This window comes from Schistocerca nitens, chromosome 9 (genome assembly GCF_023898315.1).
Source record: "Schistocerca nitens isolate TAMUIC-IGC-003100 chromosome 9, iqSchNite1.1, whole genome shotgun sequence".
In the NCBI taxonomy this organism is placed as follows: Eukaryota; Metazoa; Arthropoda; class Insecta; order Orthoptera; family Acrididae; genus Schistocerca; species Schistocerca nitens.
The window spans coordinates 289,143,401-289,163,886 of NC_064622.1; the positions used below are offsets into that span (position 1 = coordinate 289,143,401).

The 20,486-nt window shown below is 43.6% G+C and overlaps 1 protein-coding gene across 1 annotated transcript in view; it reads right to left on the bottom strand.

Moving 5' to 3' along the window:
- LOC126202937 (cubilin-like) overlaps positions 1-20,486 on the bottom strand; it is a 771,281-nt gene that overhangs the window by 724,814 nt on the left and 25,981 nt on the right. The window contains exon 3 of the mRNA XM_049937033.1: positions 11,851-11,980. Within this exon, the coding sequence (XP_049792990.1) occupies positions 11,851-11,980 (130 nt within the window). The remainder of the gene's footprint in view (positions 1-11,850; positions 11,981-20,486) is intronic.

Genomic DNA, 20,486 nt, shown 5'->3' on the forward strand with positions numbered 1-20,486 from the left:
GCGCCTGCATCTGACACTGTTCGACCTCGCTGCGCCATCCTCTGCAGTATGGAGGGCGGAACGTTCAGTGGACACTAAAAAACTAAAACTAAACACCGTCCGACCAGGCTGTGGAAGGCGCAACGGTACCGACCGGCCGCCGTGCCATCCCTAGCCCACAGGCGTCACTGGATGCTGATGGCATGTGGTCAGTGCACCGCTCTCCCGGCCGTACGAGACCGGAGCCGCTATTTCTCAATCAAGTAACTGCTCAGTTTGCCTCACAAGGGCTGAGTGCACATCACTCGCCCAACAGCGCTTGGCATGCCGTATGGTTACCTATCCAAGTGCTAGCCCAGCCCGACTTCGGTGATCTGCCGGGAATCGGTGTTACCACTGCGGCAAGGCCGTTGGCGATCAGTGGGCACAGCCGGCACTATTTCGCATCCGCGAAGCCATGTGACGCCGCCCAATTCCTGGTATCCTTACGCCGGACGGCCTGTATAGGACTGCCAGCTGCAGCTCTCCAGAAGAGGGCGCCGCCGAGTCTACCGCCGAGTAAACGACGAGTCAGCGATACAGCACTGCCGGACGAAGACAACGCCAGTGCACCACCGATCGTGACCATAACCGATTCCGGCCTTGGAGAGTAATCAATGGTGACAGTCTGTGTGCTTTCTCTTGCACATTCATAGAACTGTATGCATAGAGTGACAGTTCTTATCAGACCAGGACGGTCTCTTGTGTCCTTTGTAGAGATAAAATTCCTGTTGTTCATGTTTTCTTGTTACTTCCTCAAAGAAATAAATTCTGTAGTTCAAGGCTACATGGGAACTGGCTTCTTTTTGCGTGTACTATGCCATGACCGGACATTTCATTAGACAATTCCATGGGAAATAGTATTGTACATTAGGGATAAACCGAATGATGTTTCGCTGTTGTGAACTCTAGCGGATGGAGGCTCCAGTCTTGATCCAGCCATCCTGGATAAACCGAATGATGTTTCGCTGTTGTGAACTCTAGCGGATGGAGGCTCCAGTCTTGATCCAGCCATCCTGTTTCGTGAGTTCCGTAAATTACCTGAGGAAAATGCCGGGATATTTCCTAATATAACGCCAAAGCCGACTCTCTGTCTCACTATGTCAAACTAGACCTGTTAGTATCTAATGCCTGAACATATGAATTACGTTTTTTTCTTGTTCTTAAACTGTAATACCATGACATGTCCAGTACCCTTGTGAAAACGATCCACAAATAAATAAAACTACCAGTACTACTATTATTCATTGGGTATGTTGTGTGGTGTGACACGTCATGACAGGCATGGTCATTTTTTTCGTATGGCTAACACTTGACATGTGGAAGTTTTCTTCGTTATGGTTATATCTATTCTACATCTAAATCTACATTTATACTCCCTAAGCCACCCAACGGTGTGTGGCGGAGGGCACTTTACGTGCCACTGTCATTACCTCACTTTCCCGTTCCAGTCGCGTATGGTTCGCGGGAAAAACGACTGCCGGAAAGCCTCCGTGCGCGTGATCTCCTTGGTAGGTATAAGTAGGGGTAAGCAATATATTCGATACCTCATCCAGAAACGCACCCTCTCGTAACCTGGACAGCAAGCTACACCGCGATGCAGAGCGCCTCTCTTGCAGAGTCTGCCACTTGAGTTTGCTAAATATCTCCGTAACGCTATCACGCTTACTACATAACCCTGTGACGAAACGCGCCGCTCTTCTTTGGATCTTCTCTATCTCCTCTGTCAACCCGATCTGGTACGGATCCCACACTGATGAGCAATACTCAAGGATATCTCGAACGAGTGTTTTGTAAGTCACTTCCTTTGTTGATGGACTACATTTTCTAAGGACTCTCCCAATGAATCTCAACCTGGTACCCGCCTTACCAAGAATTAATTTTGTATGATCATTCCACTTCAAATCGTTCCGTTCGCATACTCCCAGATATTTTACAGAAGTAACTGCTACCAGTGTTTGTTTCGCTATCATATAATCATACAATAAAGGATCCTTCTTTCTATGTATTCGAAATACATTACATTTGTCTATGTTAAGGGTCAGTTGCCACTCCCTGCACCAAGTGCCTATCCGCTGCAGATCTTCCTGCATTTCACTGCAATTTTCTAATGCTGCAACTTCTCTGTATACTACAGCATCATCCGCGAAAAGCCGCATGGAACTTCCGACACTATCTACTAGGAGAAAAGCAATGGTCCCATAACACTCCCCTGTGGCACGCCAGAAGTTACTTTAACGTCTGTAGACGTCTCTCCATTGAGAACAACATGCTGTGTTCTGTTTGCTAAAAACCCTTCAATCCAGCCACACAGCTGGTCTGATATTCCGTAGGCTCTTACTTTGTTTATCAGGCGACAGTGCGGAACTGTATCGAACGCCTTCCGGAAGTCAAGGAAAATGGTATCTACCTGGAAGCCTGTATCTAATATTTTCTGGGTCTCATGAACAAATAAAGCGAGTTGGGTCTCACACGATCGCTGTTTCGGAATCCATGTTGATTCCTACATAGTAGATTCTGGGTTTCCAGAAATAACATGATACGCGAGCAAAAAACATGTTCTAAAATTCTACAACAGATCGATGTCAGAGATATAGGCCTATAGTTTTGCGCATCTGCTCGACGACCCTTCTTGAAAACTGGGACTACCTGTGCTCTTATCCAATCATTTGGAACCTTGCGTTCTTCTAGAGACACGGCTGTTAGAAGGGGGCAAGTTCTTTCGTGTACTCTGTGTAGAATCGAATTGGTATCCCGTCAGGTCCAGTGGACTTTGCTCTGTTGAGTGATTTCAGTTGCTTTCCTATTCCCTGACACTTATTTCGATGTCAGCCATTTTTTCGTTCGTGCGAGGATTTAGAGAAGGAACTGCAGTGCGGTCTTCCTCTGTGAAACAGCTTTGGAAAAAGGTGTTTAGTATTTCTATTGTGGTGTTTAGTATACCTGATGTTAATTCATATAAATTAATTTGAAAAAATATTATTTAGAGAATTTTCAGTATTATGAGCGTATCGTATGACCTGATTTAGACACACAAGAGGGCAGGTGTTCAGAATGTAGTAAAGAAATAAGTAGTCCACTGTGCAACTTTCCGCCACTTCTGCCTAAAACTGACCACGAACAGTATCTGTAGGCTATATTATCGAAAACTGAGACCCTGGCTGTGTAGAAATACGGGATACTTCTTACAAAAAAGTAAAAACTCTTTATTACGAATCTTCCTTTGGGAGATGGTCGGCTATAGAAAAAAAAGAAGATGTAAGAAAATGACTAATTTACTGCACGTGGATATAACAACGAACTAAACCAACATAAATTATTTTCTGGTATAACAACTGAATTAATTTTGAGCTACTTACATCGAAAATCTGGCATTTTATAGCCATTTTCTGCAAAATTGGTGCTATAAAATAATACATAACGGCATAGGGGCCTCACGTACTATGCTATACCCTGCCTAACAAAAAGAAATGAAGCATCCACAGGACTTGACCGGATGTCCTTGTGACTTCGACACGTACACATCGGCGGCGGGTATGCAACACACTCTTAGTTGCAATTTTCTGTGACACATCACAGTGCATTACTGCTGGTTGTGCTTAGTCATGTTACCAGTTCTAGTATGGGATATAAGGGGCATGAACGGCGCCAGATGTTAAGTGATAACTAGAAGGATACGGAGGTGCGGCGTACTCGTGTGACACAGCGCTACAGCAACCGAAGGAGTCCGAAAGGGGCCTCATTGTGGTTCTGCATTTGACCGGTTTGTAAGTTCGTGCAATATCCGGATTTGTAGGGCATTCGGATGGGACAGTGGCTTGATTTTGGACTGCATGGGAACATGATGGTAGCCATTCTCGTCGGCATGGATTTGATCAACCATGTGTAACTACAAAAAAGGGAGGCTCACTGGTATTTTTCACCAAGCACATCGTAACCCCTTCACGTCTGTGGCTGGCATCTGGTAACAAGTAATGGACTCTCTGAAACATTTTGTTTCAACCCACACGATTGGCCGTAGACTATCAGCAGCCAGACTAGGATATTACCGACAGACGCACAGGCTGCTGTTAACACCACAGCACAAACGGCTGCGTCGGGGCCAGGAAGAAGTAACTGCTGATGAATGGGCTGGCAGTGTGTTCAGTGATGAATCGCGATTGTGCACTACCCCCTTTTGACCATCTTTGGAGAGGCTGGTGGCGAACTGAGTACAAGTCCCATTCTTCTACTGTTTTGGAGAGGCACAGCGGCGTTTCACCAGAGACGGCATGTTGTGGGGAACCATCTGTTATTACTGCAGATCATGGCTTGTACTGACGGCAAAGTAGTGTGTCACAGCAGGCTTCGCGCCAGTGCTGTGGTACCGCTTTTCAATGGGACAACACTCGTCGACGCATTGAACGTGTCTGTGTTATTTGAAGTACTCCCGTGACCAGAAAGTACCCCAGATCTGTTACTGATAGAACATGTGTGGGGTCAGCTCGGACAGCTCCGTCTCAATGTCAGTGTCCAGGATCTCAAGGACTAGTTCCAGTATTTGTGGCTCAGCCTGCTCAAGCTAGTATACAAAGGCTTCGACACACTTCCCATCCAAATCAGTGCTTGCATCCAGGTCAGAGGTGACGCAGTATCGTACTCATAAAGTGGGTGACAAGTTCTTTGTAAATTTGACTGGATTTTGCAATCACTGAAATAACATAACATATCATCTCAACCTGTCAGGTTTCATTTCATTTCTCCCTCCCTTCCTGGGTGAGTCACTTTTTCGTCAGCCAATGTGCATTTTGGTCCAAAAGATCGTGGTTTACCGGTAGGATATGCTGTAAATTGCAATATCGACTGTTATAAGGACGTGCTTACATCATGAATACTTATCAACTTAGCTCCATAAACAGGCATTAGTATCTCCCCAGTATGTTCGTACGACTAAAAATGATTTAAATCGCCTCTTCTTTTGGTGTGAACGTTATCTTGACAAGTAAGTCACTTTGCGCAAGTGATTAAGCAAACTGAAGCACAGATTTCCCGCTTGTATCATCACTGTCCTCACAGCAGAGAATACAACATTTACAGAATCATTATAGATCTTTTAACAGATTATGACCTCAACATCAGTGGTTCCCAACCTATCTTAGACATTAGCTAGTGAGCTAGTACCCTCGCCCTCACCTACCCCTTAGCAGTCTGTTGCCCCCCCCCCCCCCCCTTCCTCCTCCTCCTCCGCATAATGACCAACTTTAGCACCAAACTAAGCAGTAGAATGAAAGACTATTCTCGGAACACTTTTATTTTAAAATAAGAAAAGATGAATGATGTTTAGTTTGTGTGTGTGTGTGTGTGTGTGTTAGAATGGTTGACGATGGAATTCGTGGTGCACGGCAGGTGCTACCCAAAACGCCTTCTCAGATAAGAAAGCTAACTATCCACAATGAGGGTAGACCATTGCAACGAGACATACTTCCACTGCACTACTCGTCTCCATTGCGGAACTTGCTTGACCTGCACACTGCAACCCCATTTAAAATCAACCACGTTAAAATTTGTGCACTATACTTACTGTTTGTAATTCACTTCGTTGCTGCACTCCTTATTTCTGAACTGGCAGAACTTGGAAGACTTCGGGCTGTTAATGCTTTGTGTCTGACCACAGACGCTACCATTAATAATAATAATAATAATAATACACAAAGCAATTACTCATATAAATACATCAGCTACACCATTGCAATTTCATAACCACTTCTACAACCCTTTAGATCACATAACATCAACAGATACGAAGAAAGTAAATTGGAAAAAGAAAACACTACATGGCAAGCACCCGTATCATCTAACACAGCCACACATCGATCAAGACGCATCCAACACATGGCTAAGAAAAGGCAATATATACAGTGAGACGGAAGGATTCATGATTGCAATACAGGATCAAACAATAAACACCAAATATTACAGCAAGCATATTATTAAAGATCCCAATACCACAACAGATAAATGCAGACTTTGCAAACAACAAATAGAAACAGTAGATCACATCACAAGTGGATGTACAATACTAGCAAATACAGAATACACCAAAAGACATGACAATGTAGCAAAAATAATACACCAACAACTTTCCATACAACATAAACTAATAACATGTTCCCACATACAAGTATGCACCACAAAATGTACTGGAGAATGATGAATACAAATTATACTGGAACAGAACCATTATAACAGATAAAACAACACCACGTAACAACCCTGACATCATACTCACCAATAAAAAGAAGAAATTAACACAACTAATCGAAATATCCGTACCCAATACAACAAATATACAGAAGAAAACAGGAGAAAAAATTGAAAAATACATCCAACTGGCTGAGGAAGTCAAAGACATGTGGCACCAGGATAAAGTTGACATCATACCAATTATACTATCAACTACAGGAGACATACCACACAATATCCACCAGTACATCAACGCAATACAGCTACATCCAAATGCATGTATACAACTACAGAAATCTGTAATTATTGGTACATGTTCAATTACCCGAAAGTTCCTAAATGCAATGTAACATGTACTGTACAGTTAAAAGGAAGTCACGCTTGATCAAGGTCCGCGTCACTTTCCATTTTTAACCAGACATAACCTCTGAGACAGGAAATAATAATAATAATAATAACACTGTGCACTGCACTATAGTAGCCCTTAAGTATTTACTGCTCTGTCATGCTGTCAATTAATTCATCTATCTGTTTAGAAGTGAGTAATGAAGCAATTTCTGGGCTACTGCACGTACTATATAGAACTTGGAGAAGGTATTTTCCTGGGATATTTAGCATTTGTTACGTATACGTCTCACTGTTATCTGCGATGTACGGGACAAAGCACAACATATGGGTAAAGGGGGTGGACTACGTGAGGGACCTGTAACCTCCACCGCATTAATTCTACAAATTGAGAAGAAGTAATTACTTTTAACTTACACAATCAGTATTATAGCATTACAAAATTGTGATAATGGTAATGATCTTTTAAAATAATTTGCTATCGTGACTAGAGCAAAATCGAATCGTTTAGTTTTTACTCCTCAGAAAATTTCATTTTACCCCTCATGGGTCAATGACCCCAGGTTGGGAACCACTGCTCTACATAATCGAGTGTTTATTCCCATGGAGAGCTTCTGTATCAATCGTACCTATTGCTTAAGCTTTACTTTCTTCAATCCATCATGCGACCAGAAGATTACGTAGCAGTTTCATTTCAGAACAAAAAAGTGTATTTGTATTATTATTTACTATTATTATTTACCTTATTCTCTACGACTAATGTAAATAATTAGTACCTTTTGCCAGTCACCATGATGAACCAATATGATTTTTTATCAATGATTTTGCACTATGTGTGTCCTACCAAACTTTTTTTAACCAGAGCACACTGATTAGCCTAAGTGTTATGACCAATGCTCAGCCTATATGCGGAGCAGAGACGATTGGGGAGTCATTCTAGCAACGGTACGGACTGCAAATGGGGAAATCCACTGAGATGAGAGACTTCAACAAAGGACAATTTGTTGTGGCCCAGTGCCTGGGAGCGAGCATCTCGGAAACGACGAAGCTGGTCGGTTATCTGCTTTCCACTGTCATGAGCATCTATGGAAAGTGGCTAAAGGACGGTGAAATCGCGAGTGGACCTGAAGGCTTTTGACGCAAACGCCTCATCACAGAACGTGCAGGTCAGAGATATACCCGCTCTGTAAAGCAGGATAGGCGACAATCTGCAGATCTAAGAACAATACAGTCCTAGAGCGGACACAAATGTCTCGCAAAACAGCCTTCAGCACACGTTTTTGGACATGGGGCTCCGCAGTAGACGACATCGTCAATTACGATTGCATTGGGCACAGGGTCACAGAGACTGGACCGTAGAATAATGGATACGTGCCGCCTAGACGAATGAATCACATTTCTTGTTACAGTAGTCCTACAGCCGTGACCGAATAAGCCGTCATCCATCCAAAGAACGCTCGAAATATGCACCGCACAACGGATGCAGGTGAGTGGGAGCAGTATTATGCTATGGGGGACATTCCCCAAGGCTTCCATGGGATCTGTGGTGATAATATAATGCATCATCACAGCTACAGACTACTTGAACATCAATGGGGACAACTTGCATCGCTTCATGTTTCATGTCTTCAGCGAAGGCGATGGTATCCTGTAGCAGAATAACTGTTCATGTCACCGTGCGTCCAGCAGTATGACAATGAACTCACGTTGACGTCTTGGCTACAAAATTCGCCTGACCCGAACCCGTTCGCACACATCCGGAAAGCTATCGGGCGCCATCTCCACGCCCACCAACCAACAGTCCGTAATTTATGGGAATTGCTTGACCCGAGCGTAGACGTTTCGTGCCACGTACCTCCAGAAACCAACCAAGGACTTCTCGAACCTATATCATTCAGAATAGCTGCTGTATTGCATTTCAGAGGTGGACCAACACGCCCTTAAGGAGGTGGCCACTTTGTTTTGGCTCATCAGTGTTTGTACCAGTCACGTAATAAGATATGTGCACCAGAAGCCTTTTCCAGAGAAGTCTACCTCCTGTGAACAACGTAGCCGTCCCAGCGTTAGTGGTCACGGAATGTCTGTCATTTTTTTCGGTTTGAACTTCGTGCATCTGGGAAGGGATGGTGGTGAGAAGGGTGGGGGAGAGGAACTGCGAATTTGAAAAAAATTGTCTAAACCTTACTCTCTAGTCAATGTACTAGATAGGTATTTTTCTTGATAACCTCTACGACCACTACATTCTTTCTTTAGAGGAGTGCTAGCCCTGCATGTTTTGCAGGAGAACTTCTACGAAGTTTGAAAGGTAGAAGATGAGGTAATTTCGAAAGTAAACCTGTGAGGACGGGTCGCCAGTCCTGCTTGGGTAGCTCATTCGGTAGAACACTTGTAAAGTAATGCTGATGAGTAGGAAAAACAAACCGGCAGTGTTCGAATACAGTAGTAAGTACTTCCCTGTTTGAGACAGTCACGTCTTTTAAATATCTGAGAGTAACGTTGCAAAGCTATACGAAATGGAACGAGCATGTGAGGAGTGTGGTAGGAAAGGCGAATGGTGAACTTCGGTTTATTTGGAGAATTTTAGGAAAGTGTGGTTCATCTGCGAAGGAGATCGCATTCGTGGGTGCTGCTCGACTGTTTGGGATCCGCACCTGGTCGGATTAAAGGAAGACATCGAAGCAGTTCAGAGGAGGGCCGCTAGATTTGTTATTGGTAAGTTAAAACGACACGTAAATGTTACGGAGACGCTTCGATAACTCAACTGGGCATCCCTGGAGGGAACGTGAGATTCTTTTCGAGGAATACTATTGAGAAAATTTAGAGAACCGGAATTTGAAGCTAACCGTAGAACAATCCTACTGACGCTAGTATATATTTCCATGGAAATAAGATACGAGAAATTAGGGCGCATACGGAGTGACAGGTGAAATACCCTCAGACTTCAAGAAGAATATAATAATTCCAAACCCAAAGAAAGCTGGTGTTGACAGATGTGAAAATTGCCGAACTATCAGTTTAATAAGTCACAGCTGCAAAATACTAACGCGAATTCTTTACAGACGAATGGAAAAACTGGTAGAAGCGGACCTCGGGGAAGATCAGTTTGGATTCCGTAGAAATGTTGGAACACGTGAGGCAATACTAACCTTACGACTTATCTTAGAAGAAAGATTAAGAAAAGGCAAACCTACGTTTCTAGCATTTGTAGACTTAGTGAAAGCTTTTGACAATGTTGACTGGAATACTCTCTTTCACATTCTAAAGGTGGCAGGGGTAAAATACAGGGAGCGAAAGGCTATTTACAATTTGTACAGAAACCAGATGGCAGTTATAGGAGTCGAGGGGCATGAAAGGGAAGCAGTGGTTGGGAAAGGAGTGAGACAGGGTTGTAGCCTCTCCCCGATGTTATTCAATCTGTATATTGAGCAAGCAGTAAAGGAAACAAAAGAAAAATTCGGAGTAGGTATTAAAATTCATGGAGAAGAAGTAAAAACTTCGAGGTTCGCCGATGACATTGTAATTCTGTCAGAGACAGCAAAGGACTTGGAAGAGCAGTTGAACGGAATGGACAGTGTCTTGAAAGGAGCATATATGATGAACATCAACAAAAGCAAAACGAGTAGTCAAATTAAATCGGGTGATGCTGAGGGAATTAGATTAGGAAATGAGACACTTAAAGTAGTAAAGGAGTTTTGCTATTTAGGGAGTAAAATAACTGATGATGGTCGAAGTAGAGAGGATATAAAATGTAGACTGGCAATGGCAAGGAAAGCGTTTCTGAAGAAGAGAAATTTGTTAACATCGAGTATAGATTTAAGTGTCAGGAAGTCGTTTCTGAAAGTATTTGTATGGAGTGTAGCCATGTATGGAGGTGAAACATGGACGATAACTAGTATGGGCAAGAAGAGAATAGAAGCTTTCGAAATGTGGTGCTACAGAAGAATGCTGAAGATAAGGTGGGTAGATCACATAACTAATGAGGAGGTATTGAATAGGATTGGGGAGAAGAGAAGTTTGTGGCACAACTTGACTAGAAGAAGGGATCGGTTGGTAGGACATGTTTTGAGGCATCAAGGGATCACAAATTTAGCATTGGAGGGCAGCGTGGAGGGTAAAAATCGTAGAGGGAGACCAAGAGATCAATACACTAAGCAGATTCAGAAGGATGTAGGTTGCGGTAGGTACTGGGAGATGAAGAAGCTTGCACAGGATAGAGTAGCATGGAGAGCCGCATCAAACCAGTCTCAGGACTGAAGACCACAACAACAACAACAACAACGGAGTCATATGGACAGTCGTTTATCCCTCTCTCTGTCAGCGAGTGGAACAGGAAAGGAGACGACTACATCTCCATCTACATCTACATGGATACTCTGCAAATAACATTTAAGTGCCTGGCAGAGGGTTCATCTAGTAGTGGTACAAGACACCCTCCGCCGCGCACAATACGGTGATTTTTGGAGTACGGATGTAGATGTAGATATCGATGCATTGTGATAGGTAAAATATAAAACATTTACTACAATTTGTTTCATTTCCTTTTCTTTCTGGAACAACTGATTCCGATTTCCAAATTGTTAGCTGTTTTCTAAAACACAGTTATTTTTATCATTGTTATTATTACTATAATGTCAAGGTATGACGTTACTACAGAGTAATACGACCTCAGAATGGATGTCTATAAATAGAAAATGTCTAATAGAAAAATCAGAAATAAGACGGGCAGATCTTGAGGAACAACATAGGCCCGATCAAAGAAAATAGTGAATTCAAGGAGACATCGCAAGAAAGAACCCCCTACACAAGATTATAAACACCATTCGTAGGAGGAGGTTCCTTTTCAAGGCCACGTTGAACGACTGAGTTCTACGTGAGCACAGGGAATTTCCGTTACATTCTAAACAAGAGAACCAAGGAGGCATGGTCCACCGAACTACTAAAACATATGCAAGAAGTGGGGATACCACTGGAGGATATCCATAAACACATTCCGCTCAAGAATTAACTCGAAGAATGGCTTCTTTTCCAAGAAAAGACAGTACTAAAACTGGCAAAATATAGACTGAAGTGAGGAAGGAGCAGCACAAAAAACGAATGCGAGAATACTAGGCCGAAGTTATTGGCGCAAGGAAAAGGAAAAGTCCAGCTGAAATAGCATGGTCGCGGATGGCCAATACGAAAGAAATTAGAATCATTATTGTTATCATCATGTTTATCGAAGCAGTCTTACGCCCGAGAATCTACATTTGAAGGTTCAAGACTCACCAGCTGCAGCACCCGCATCATGTTCTGGCCGTTGACGATGACGGAGCCTTTGCCGGCAGTCTGCAGGACGATGTCACCGTGCAGTCCCGACACAAGCTTCAGGTGTCCGTTCACTGTCTGTATCCGAGGCCTGAAACGAAAAATACTTGTATACACTCCTGGAAATTGAAATAAGAACACCGTGAATTCATTGTCCCAGGAAGGGGAAACTTTATTGACACATTCCTGGGGTCAGATACATCACATGATCACACTGACAGAACCACAGGCACATAGACACAGGCAACAGAGCATGCACAATGTCGGCACCAGTACAGTGTATATCCACCTTTCGCAGCAATGCAGGCTGCTATTCTCCCATGGAGACGATCGTAGAGATGCTGGATGTAGTCCTGTGGAATGGCTTGCCATGCCATTTCCACCTGGCGCCTCAGTTGGACCAGCGTCTGTGCTGGACGTGCAGACCGCGTGAGACGACGCTTCATCCAGTCCCAAACATGCTCAATGGGGGACAGATCCGGAGATCTTGCTGGCCAGGGTAGTTGACTTACACCTTCTAGAGCACGTAGGGTGGCACGGGATACATGCGGACGTGCATTGTCCTGTTGGAACAGCAAGTTCCCTTGCCAGTCTAGGAATGGTAGAATGATGGGTTCGATGACAGTTTGGATGTACCGTGCACTATTCAGTGTCCCCTCGACGATCACCAGTGGTGTACGGCCAGTGTAGGAGATCGCTCCCCACACCATGATGCCGGGTGTTGGCCCTGTGTGCCTCGGTCGTATGCAGTCCTGATTGTAGCACTCACCTGCACGGCGCCAAACACGCATGCGACCATCATTGGCACCAAGGCAGAAGCGACTCTCATCGCTGAAGACGACACGTCTCCATTCGTCCCTCCATTCACGCCTGTCGCGACACCACTGGAGGCGGGCTGCACGATTTTGGGGCGTGAGCGTAAGACGGCCTAACGGTGTGCGGGACCGTAGCCCAGCTTCATGGAGACGGTTGCGAATGGTCCTCGCCAATACCCCAGGAGCAACAGTGTCCCTAATTTGCTGGGAAGTGGCGGTGCAGTCCCCTACTGCACTGCGTAGGATCCTACGGTCTTGGCGTGCATCCGTGCGTCGCTGCGGTCCGGTGCCAGGTCGACGGGCACGTGCACCTTCCGCCGACCACTGACGACAACATCGATGTACTGTGGAGACCTCCCACCCCACGTGTTGAGCAATTTGGCGGTACGTCCACCCGGCCTCCCGCATGCCCACTATACGCCCTCACTCAAAGTCCGTCAACTGCACATACGGTTCACGTCCACACTGTCGCGGCATGCTACCAGTGTTAAAGACTGCGATGGAGCTCTGTATGCCACGGCAAACTGGCTGACACTGACGGCGGCGGTGCACAAATGCTGCGCAGCTAGCGCCATTCGACGGCCAACACCGCGGTTCCTGGTGTGTCCGCTGTGCCGTGCATGTGATCATTGCTTGTACAGCCCTCTCGCAGTGTCCGGAGCAAGTATGGTGGGTCTGACACACCGGTGTCAATGTGTTCTTTTTTCCATTTCCAGGAGTGTATATTATATTACTAATGGTGGACAGTCCCAGTCCACAGTTATATTTATTCAGTGTGTCAGTAGATTCACTTAACTCTGTCATTACCGACTGCTGCTATGCTCGTGGTCCTCTCAGCTACAAGAAAGGAAAATGAGGAGGATTATTCGTTGAACCTTACCCTTTTCATTCAGGCTCGTTTCGATACATTCTTCAGGGCAATAGTTTTACAGTAATTTTTATATAGGGACACAGATTTGTATCGAAGAGTCAGTGCTAAGATGTTGGATGGTTTCTAACGCAAGAAGAAGTTTGTACAATCGATTAGATTACATAATTAATCAGTTTGTCCTCGGATGACACATAAAGAGAAATTATATTCATTAGGAAAAGTATTTAATATGATAAAACCTGTGACATATGATGTTCGCTTTGGGAGAAAGCTGCTGGTTTGCTTTGGTACGTTTCCTAATGCAAAAATTCTTGCACGTTGTAATTTTACAGAGCTAAACCAATGTCACATTTGAGAAGTCCCAACAACAAAATCGTCTGGGTAGATTAAATAACACAAATAGAAAGTGTAACACGAAACAGCAGTTCTTTGTATTATATAAACCAAACATCTGATTTCTGCTTCTATGTATACAGGAATCTTTATGAGGGGTAAAATACAAGAAGCCATTAAAAAGGAGCATCTGAAACTCACTGGTTATTTCTTTGCTCAATGCTTTCTTTTGCATTTATTACCTATTCAGCACAGTTATGGATCTTCTACAAGTGGGGTGAAGCAGTTATTATGACTTACACGATGTCTAACCAAGGTATCTCTTTTTCCTTGACACGTTTTACGTAACTAATGCAGTCGTAACCTCAAACGTTCGTCTGAGCGCCAAGTTCGTGTACCCTTGTCTCGACCAAACAGTGTGATTTAACTCAAACATCCATCACTGTAGAGACCCGCATTTTAAAATGCCCTCTATTTTTCACACAGAGCAGAAATCAAATTAAACGCCCAAAGAGGTTCTACGTCGAATGGGACGCCGAACCCTGTACTTTTAAATTTGCTTACATGGTCTTTAGCTCCATGACCATGCACGCCAAATGTACAATTAAACAGAAAATAAATGGAACAATGAAACTGGACCCAAGTAGAAATAACTAGTGTCATTTGTGTTGTGTACCTTGTGGAAGATTGGGTGTGTCACAATTAACAGTGAAAACTAACATCGGGGAAAGTATTTATTTGTTTATTTCTGAAACCCTATCCTCCAATATTTCTAAAGCAGATCGTATGATACATGCATAACACTGAAAATTCTTTGCGTAATGGTAGCTTTTTTTTTTAAATTTTCGACTCTAATAATGGAACAATAAAGATATTAATTCACATAGTATAACTTAACATTTGATATATATATATATATAAACCATAATTAATTATACAAACAATAGGAAACGGACACAAGTACTGAAACAAAAAAACAAAAATGAATGTTTTAGTTTGTTTCTAATGTTGATTTGTCTTGTTGCCCTATGATTTGCCTCGTAGTTTGGGTGCACAAAATCAACCAGTGGATTTCCTGCAAATATAATATTTATTTTGACAATTGATATTCTACTAGTATATTTCGAGTACAATTAGTGTGCAACTCACCAAGCCCCAGTCATCACAACTCCATACGAGTTTCGTACATTGTGTATTTAAGGGAACTTGTGTTACAAGAAACAACGAAATGAAAACGGAACACTCAGAAAAACGTAAATCAGTTGTTTATTATCTCAAAAGTAATTGCCATAACTGTTGATACCTTTATCCCTCAGTGAGACAAAACGGTAACTGCATAAATGCTTGCGGTTGCCTTTGCGGTAATTGTACCCAGGCGTGCATCTCTTCTTCCGAAGCAAATTACGCCCACGTATGTCTTTCTTCAGGGCTCCAAAAATATGGGAATCGCATGGGAGAGATCGGTACTGGTTTTTATTTTTTTATTTACACTTCAAGTTCGGTAGGACCAAATTGAGGAGCAAATCTCCAAGGTCATGGAACGCATCAGTACATGAAATTACAACATAAAAGTAATAACAGATAAAAATAAAATGTTTACAAACCCAAAAAAGTCAATCCATGAGTTTAAGTAAACGCAATCAACAATACAACAAGAATTAGCTTCCTTTTTCAAGGAACTCCTCGACAGAATAGAAGGATTGACCCATAAGGAAACTCTTCAGTTTCGATTTGAAAGCGCGTGGATTACTGTTAAGCTTTTTGAATTCGAGTGGTAGCTTAACAAAATGGATGCAGCAGTATACTGCACACCTTTATGCACAATAGTTAAGAAAGTCCGATCCAAATGTAGGTTTGATTACTGCCGAGTATTAACTGAGTGAAAGCTGCTTATTCTTGGGAATAAGCTAATATTGTTAACAAGAAATGATAGTAAGGAATATATATATTGAGAGGCCAATGTCAAAATACCCAGACTCGTGAACAGGGGTCGACAAAAGGTTCGTGAACTTACACCACTTATTGCCCGAACCGCCCGTTTCTGAGACAAAAACCCCCTTTTGGAATGGGAAGAGTTACCCCAAAACATAATGCCATACGACATAAGCGAACGAAACTAAGCAAAGTAGACTAATTTTCGTGTCTAACGATAACTTACTTAAGATACCGTTAGAATAGTAAAAATTGCAGCACTAAGTCTTTGAACAAGACCCTAAACGTGGGCGTTCCACGACAATTTACTATCTATCTGAACACCTAGAAATTTGAACTGTTCAGTTTCACTAATCATATGATCATTCTGTGAAATTAAAACGTCAGGTTGTGTTGAATCGTGTGTCAGATACTGTAAAAACTGAGTCTTACTGCGATTTAGCGTTAGTTTATTTTCGACAAGCCATGAACTTAGGTATGATGAACTGCACTATTTGAAACAGAGCCAATGCCGCAGACAACATCCTTTAATACCATGCTAGTGTCATCAGCAAACAGAAATATTTTAGAGTTACCCGTAATACTAGTGGGCATATCATTTATACACTCCTGGAAATGGAAAAAAGAACACATTGACACCGGTGTGTCAGACCCACCATACTTGCTCCGGACACTGCGAGAGGGCTGTACAAGCAATGATCACACGCACGGCACAGCGGACACACCAGGAACCGCGGTGTTGGCCGTCGAATGGCGCTAGCTGCGCAGCATTTGTGCACCGCCGCCGTCAGTGTCAGCCAGTTTGCCGTGGCATACGGAGCTCCATCGCAGTCTTTAACACTGGTAGCATGCCGCGACAGCGTGGACGTGAACCGTATGTGCAGTTGACGGACTTTGAGCGAGGGCGTATAGTGGGCATGCGGAAGGCCGGGTGGACGTACCGCCGAATTGCTCAACACGTGGGACGTGAGGTCTCCACAGTACATCGATGTTGTCGCCAGTGGTCGGCGGAAGGTGCACGTGCCCGTCGACCTGGGACCGGACCGCAGCGACGCACGGATGCACGCCACGACCGTAGGATCCTACGCAGTGCCGTAGGGGACCGCACCGCCACTTCCCAGCAAATTAGGGACACTGTTGCTCCTGGGGTATCGGCGAGGACCATTCGCAACCGTCTCCATGAAGCTGGGCTACGGTCCCGCACACCGTTAGGCCGTCTTCCGCTCACGCCCCAACATCGTGCAGCCCGCCTCCAGTGGTGTCGCGACAGGCGTGAATGAAGGGACGAATGGAGACGTGTCGTCTTCAGCGATGAGAGTCGCTTCTGCCTTGGTGCCAATGATGGTCGTATGCGTGTTTGGCGCCGTGCAGGTGAGCGCCACAATCAGGACTGCATACGACCGAGGCACACAGGGACAACACCCGGCATCATGGTGTGGGGAGCGATCTCCTACACTGGCCGTACACCACTGGTGATCGTCGAGGGGACACTGAATAGTGCACGGTACATCCAAACCGTCATCGAACCCATCGTTCTACCATTCCTAGACCGGCAAGGGAACTTGCTGTTCCAACAGGACAATGCACGTCCGCATGTATCCCGTGCCACCCAACGTGCTCTAGAAGGTGTAAGTCAACTACCCTGGCCAGCAAGATCTCCGGATCCGTCCCCCATTGAGCATGTTTGGGACTGGATGAAGCGTCGTCTCACGCGGTCTGCACGTCCAGCACGAACGCTGGTCCAACTGAGGCGCCAGGTGGAAATGGCATGGCAAGCCGTTCCACAGGACTACATCCAGCATCTCTACGATCGTCTCCATGGGAGAATAGCAGCCTGCATTGCTGCGAAAGGTGGATATACACTGTACTAGTGCCGACATTGTACATGCTCTGTTGGCTGTGTCTATGTGCCTGTGGTTCTGTCAGTGTGATCATGTGATGTATCTGACCCCAGGAATGTGTCAATAAAGTTTCCCCTTCCTGGGACAATGAATTCACGGTGTTCTTATTTCAATTTCCAGGAGTGTATAAATAAGGAATAGGAGTGGCCCCAACACTGACCCCTGGGGCACCCCCCCCACTTGACTGTACCCCACTCAGACCCCACATAACAGCCATTCTCAACATTGTGAATAATGACCTTTCGTTGTCTGTTGCTAAAGTAAGAGGTGAACCAATTTTGAACTACTCCCCATATTGCCAGCCGGTGTAGCCATGCGGTTATAAGCGCTACAGTTTGGAACTGCGTGACCACTACGGTTGCAGGTTCGAATCCTGCCTCGGGCATGGATGTGTGTGATGTCCTTAGGTTAGTTACGTTTAAGTAGTTCTAAGTTCTAGGTAACTGATGACCACAGATGTTAAGTCCCATAGTGCTCAGAGCCATTTTTTTCTACTCCCCATATTGCCAGCCGGTGTAGCCATGCGGTTATAAGCGCTACAGTTTGGAACTGCGTGACCACTACGGTTGCAGGTTCGAATCCTGCCTCGGGCATGGATGTGTGTGATGTCCTTAGGTTAGTTACGTTTAAGTAGTTCTAAGTTCTAGGTAACTGATGACCACAGATGTTAAGTCCCATAGTGCTCAGAGCCATTTTTTTCTACTCCCCATATTCCGTAATGGTCCTACTTCTGGAGCAATATTTTGTGATCAACACAATCAAACGCCTTAGTTAAATCAAAAAATATGCCTGGCGTTCGAAACCTTTTGTTTAACCCAATCAGTACCTCACATAGAAAAGAGAATATATCATTTTCAGTTGTTAAGCAGCTTCTAAAGCCAAACTGTACATTTGATAGCAAATATTGTCATAAAAAATGATCAATTTTCCTTACATACACAGCCTTTTCAATAAGTTTAGCAAACACTGATGGCATAAAAATAGGTCTAAAATTGTCTTCACTGTCCCTTTCTTCTTTTTTATAAAGTGGCTTTACTACTGAGTACTTTGATCGTTCAGGAAACTGACAATTCCTAAAAAAAAGTTACAAATATGGCTAAATACTGGGCTAACATGTAAAGCAAAGTAATATTCTGCTAAGCACTCCATCATAACCATGAGAGTCCTTAGTCTTCAGTGGTTTAATTATTTACTCACTTTCCCCCTTGTCTGTATCACAGAGGAGTATTTCAGACAACAGTATCGGAAAGGCATTTGCCAAGAAAGTTATATAATTCCCTGTAGAAACTAAATTTTTATTTAATTCACCAGCATTGCTCAGAAAATGATTGTTAAAGACTGTGCATATATCTGATTTATCAGTATCAGAAATAGTTTTACGAAGAACTGACTTTATATCGTCAACCTTGTGCTGCTGACCAGACAAAAAAAATGGTTCAAATGGCTCTGAGCACTATGGGACTTAACATCTGAGGTCATCAGTCGCCTAGAACTTAGAACTACTTAAACCTAACAAACCTAAGGACATCACACTCATCCATGCCCGAGGCAGGATTCGAACCTGCGACCGTAGCGGTCACGCGGTTCCAGACTGTAGAGCCTAGAACCGCTCGGCCACATGGGCGCTGACCAGACACTTCCTTCACAACTGACCATATGGTTTTAATTTTATCCTGTGAATTAGCGATTTTATTTTTCGTTCCACATACCCTTTACCTTCCTAATAACATTTTTAAGCACCTTACAACACTGTTTGTAATGGGCTACTGCAGCTTGATTGTGAGTACTTCTAATATTTTGACGTAATTCCCACTTTGTTGTACGTGATATCCTTATCCCATTAGTAAGCCACTCGGGCTGCCTATTACTGCCAGTACACCGTTTAGAGCGTTCTAATGGAAAGCAACTCTCAGTATGAGAAATGTATTAGGGAAAGGATTATATTTATCGTCTATGTTATTGTTACTGTAAACATCCTGCCTCTCTTGTTCCTTGACAAGGTTTAAAAATTATCTGTTGCTGTTGGATTAACTTTCCTACATAGTTTGTAATTACAAGTGACATTTGTTTGAGTACAAAAGCCTTTTAGTGCCAAAATTTGTGCATCATGATCTGAAAGGCCATTCACTCTTTTACTAACAGAACGCCCATCTAGTAATTAAGACCGAATAAAAATATTGTCTATGGTTGTGCTACTGTTCCCCTGTATCCTAGTTGGAAAAAACACAGTCTGCATCAGATCATATGAATTTAGGAGATCTACCAACAACCTTTTTCTGACACCATCATACACAAAATTTATATAGAAGTCACCACATTTAAGTGATTTCTGGTACGCCCTACAAAGTGAATCAAGAGCTGTCTCTAGCTTGAGCAGAAATGCTCTGAAGTCAGGGTTAGGCGACCTATAAACAGCACCAAGTAGAAGTTTAGTTTCACAACATTCAACTGCCCCTGCCCAACACTGAAATATTTGATCAGTGCAGTTCCGTGATAGGTCTATGGACTCAAATGGAATACTGTTTTTTACGTACATAGCCACTCCCCCCACCACGCAAATGAACTCATTGAAAAACAGCCAGCTAATCTGTATCCTGGTAAAGGAAGCCTCTGAATTGTCATTATTTAAGTGGTGTTCCATCATACCAATAATTTCAGAGTCAACATCTATACGGTATTCACTAACTTTATCTCTAATACGTCTTATATTTTGATGAAATATGCTAATTCCTTCTCCACTTGGAA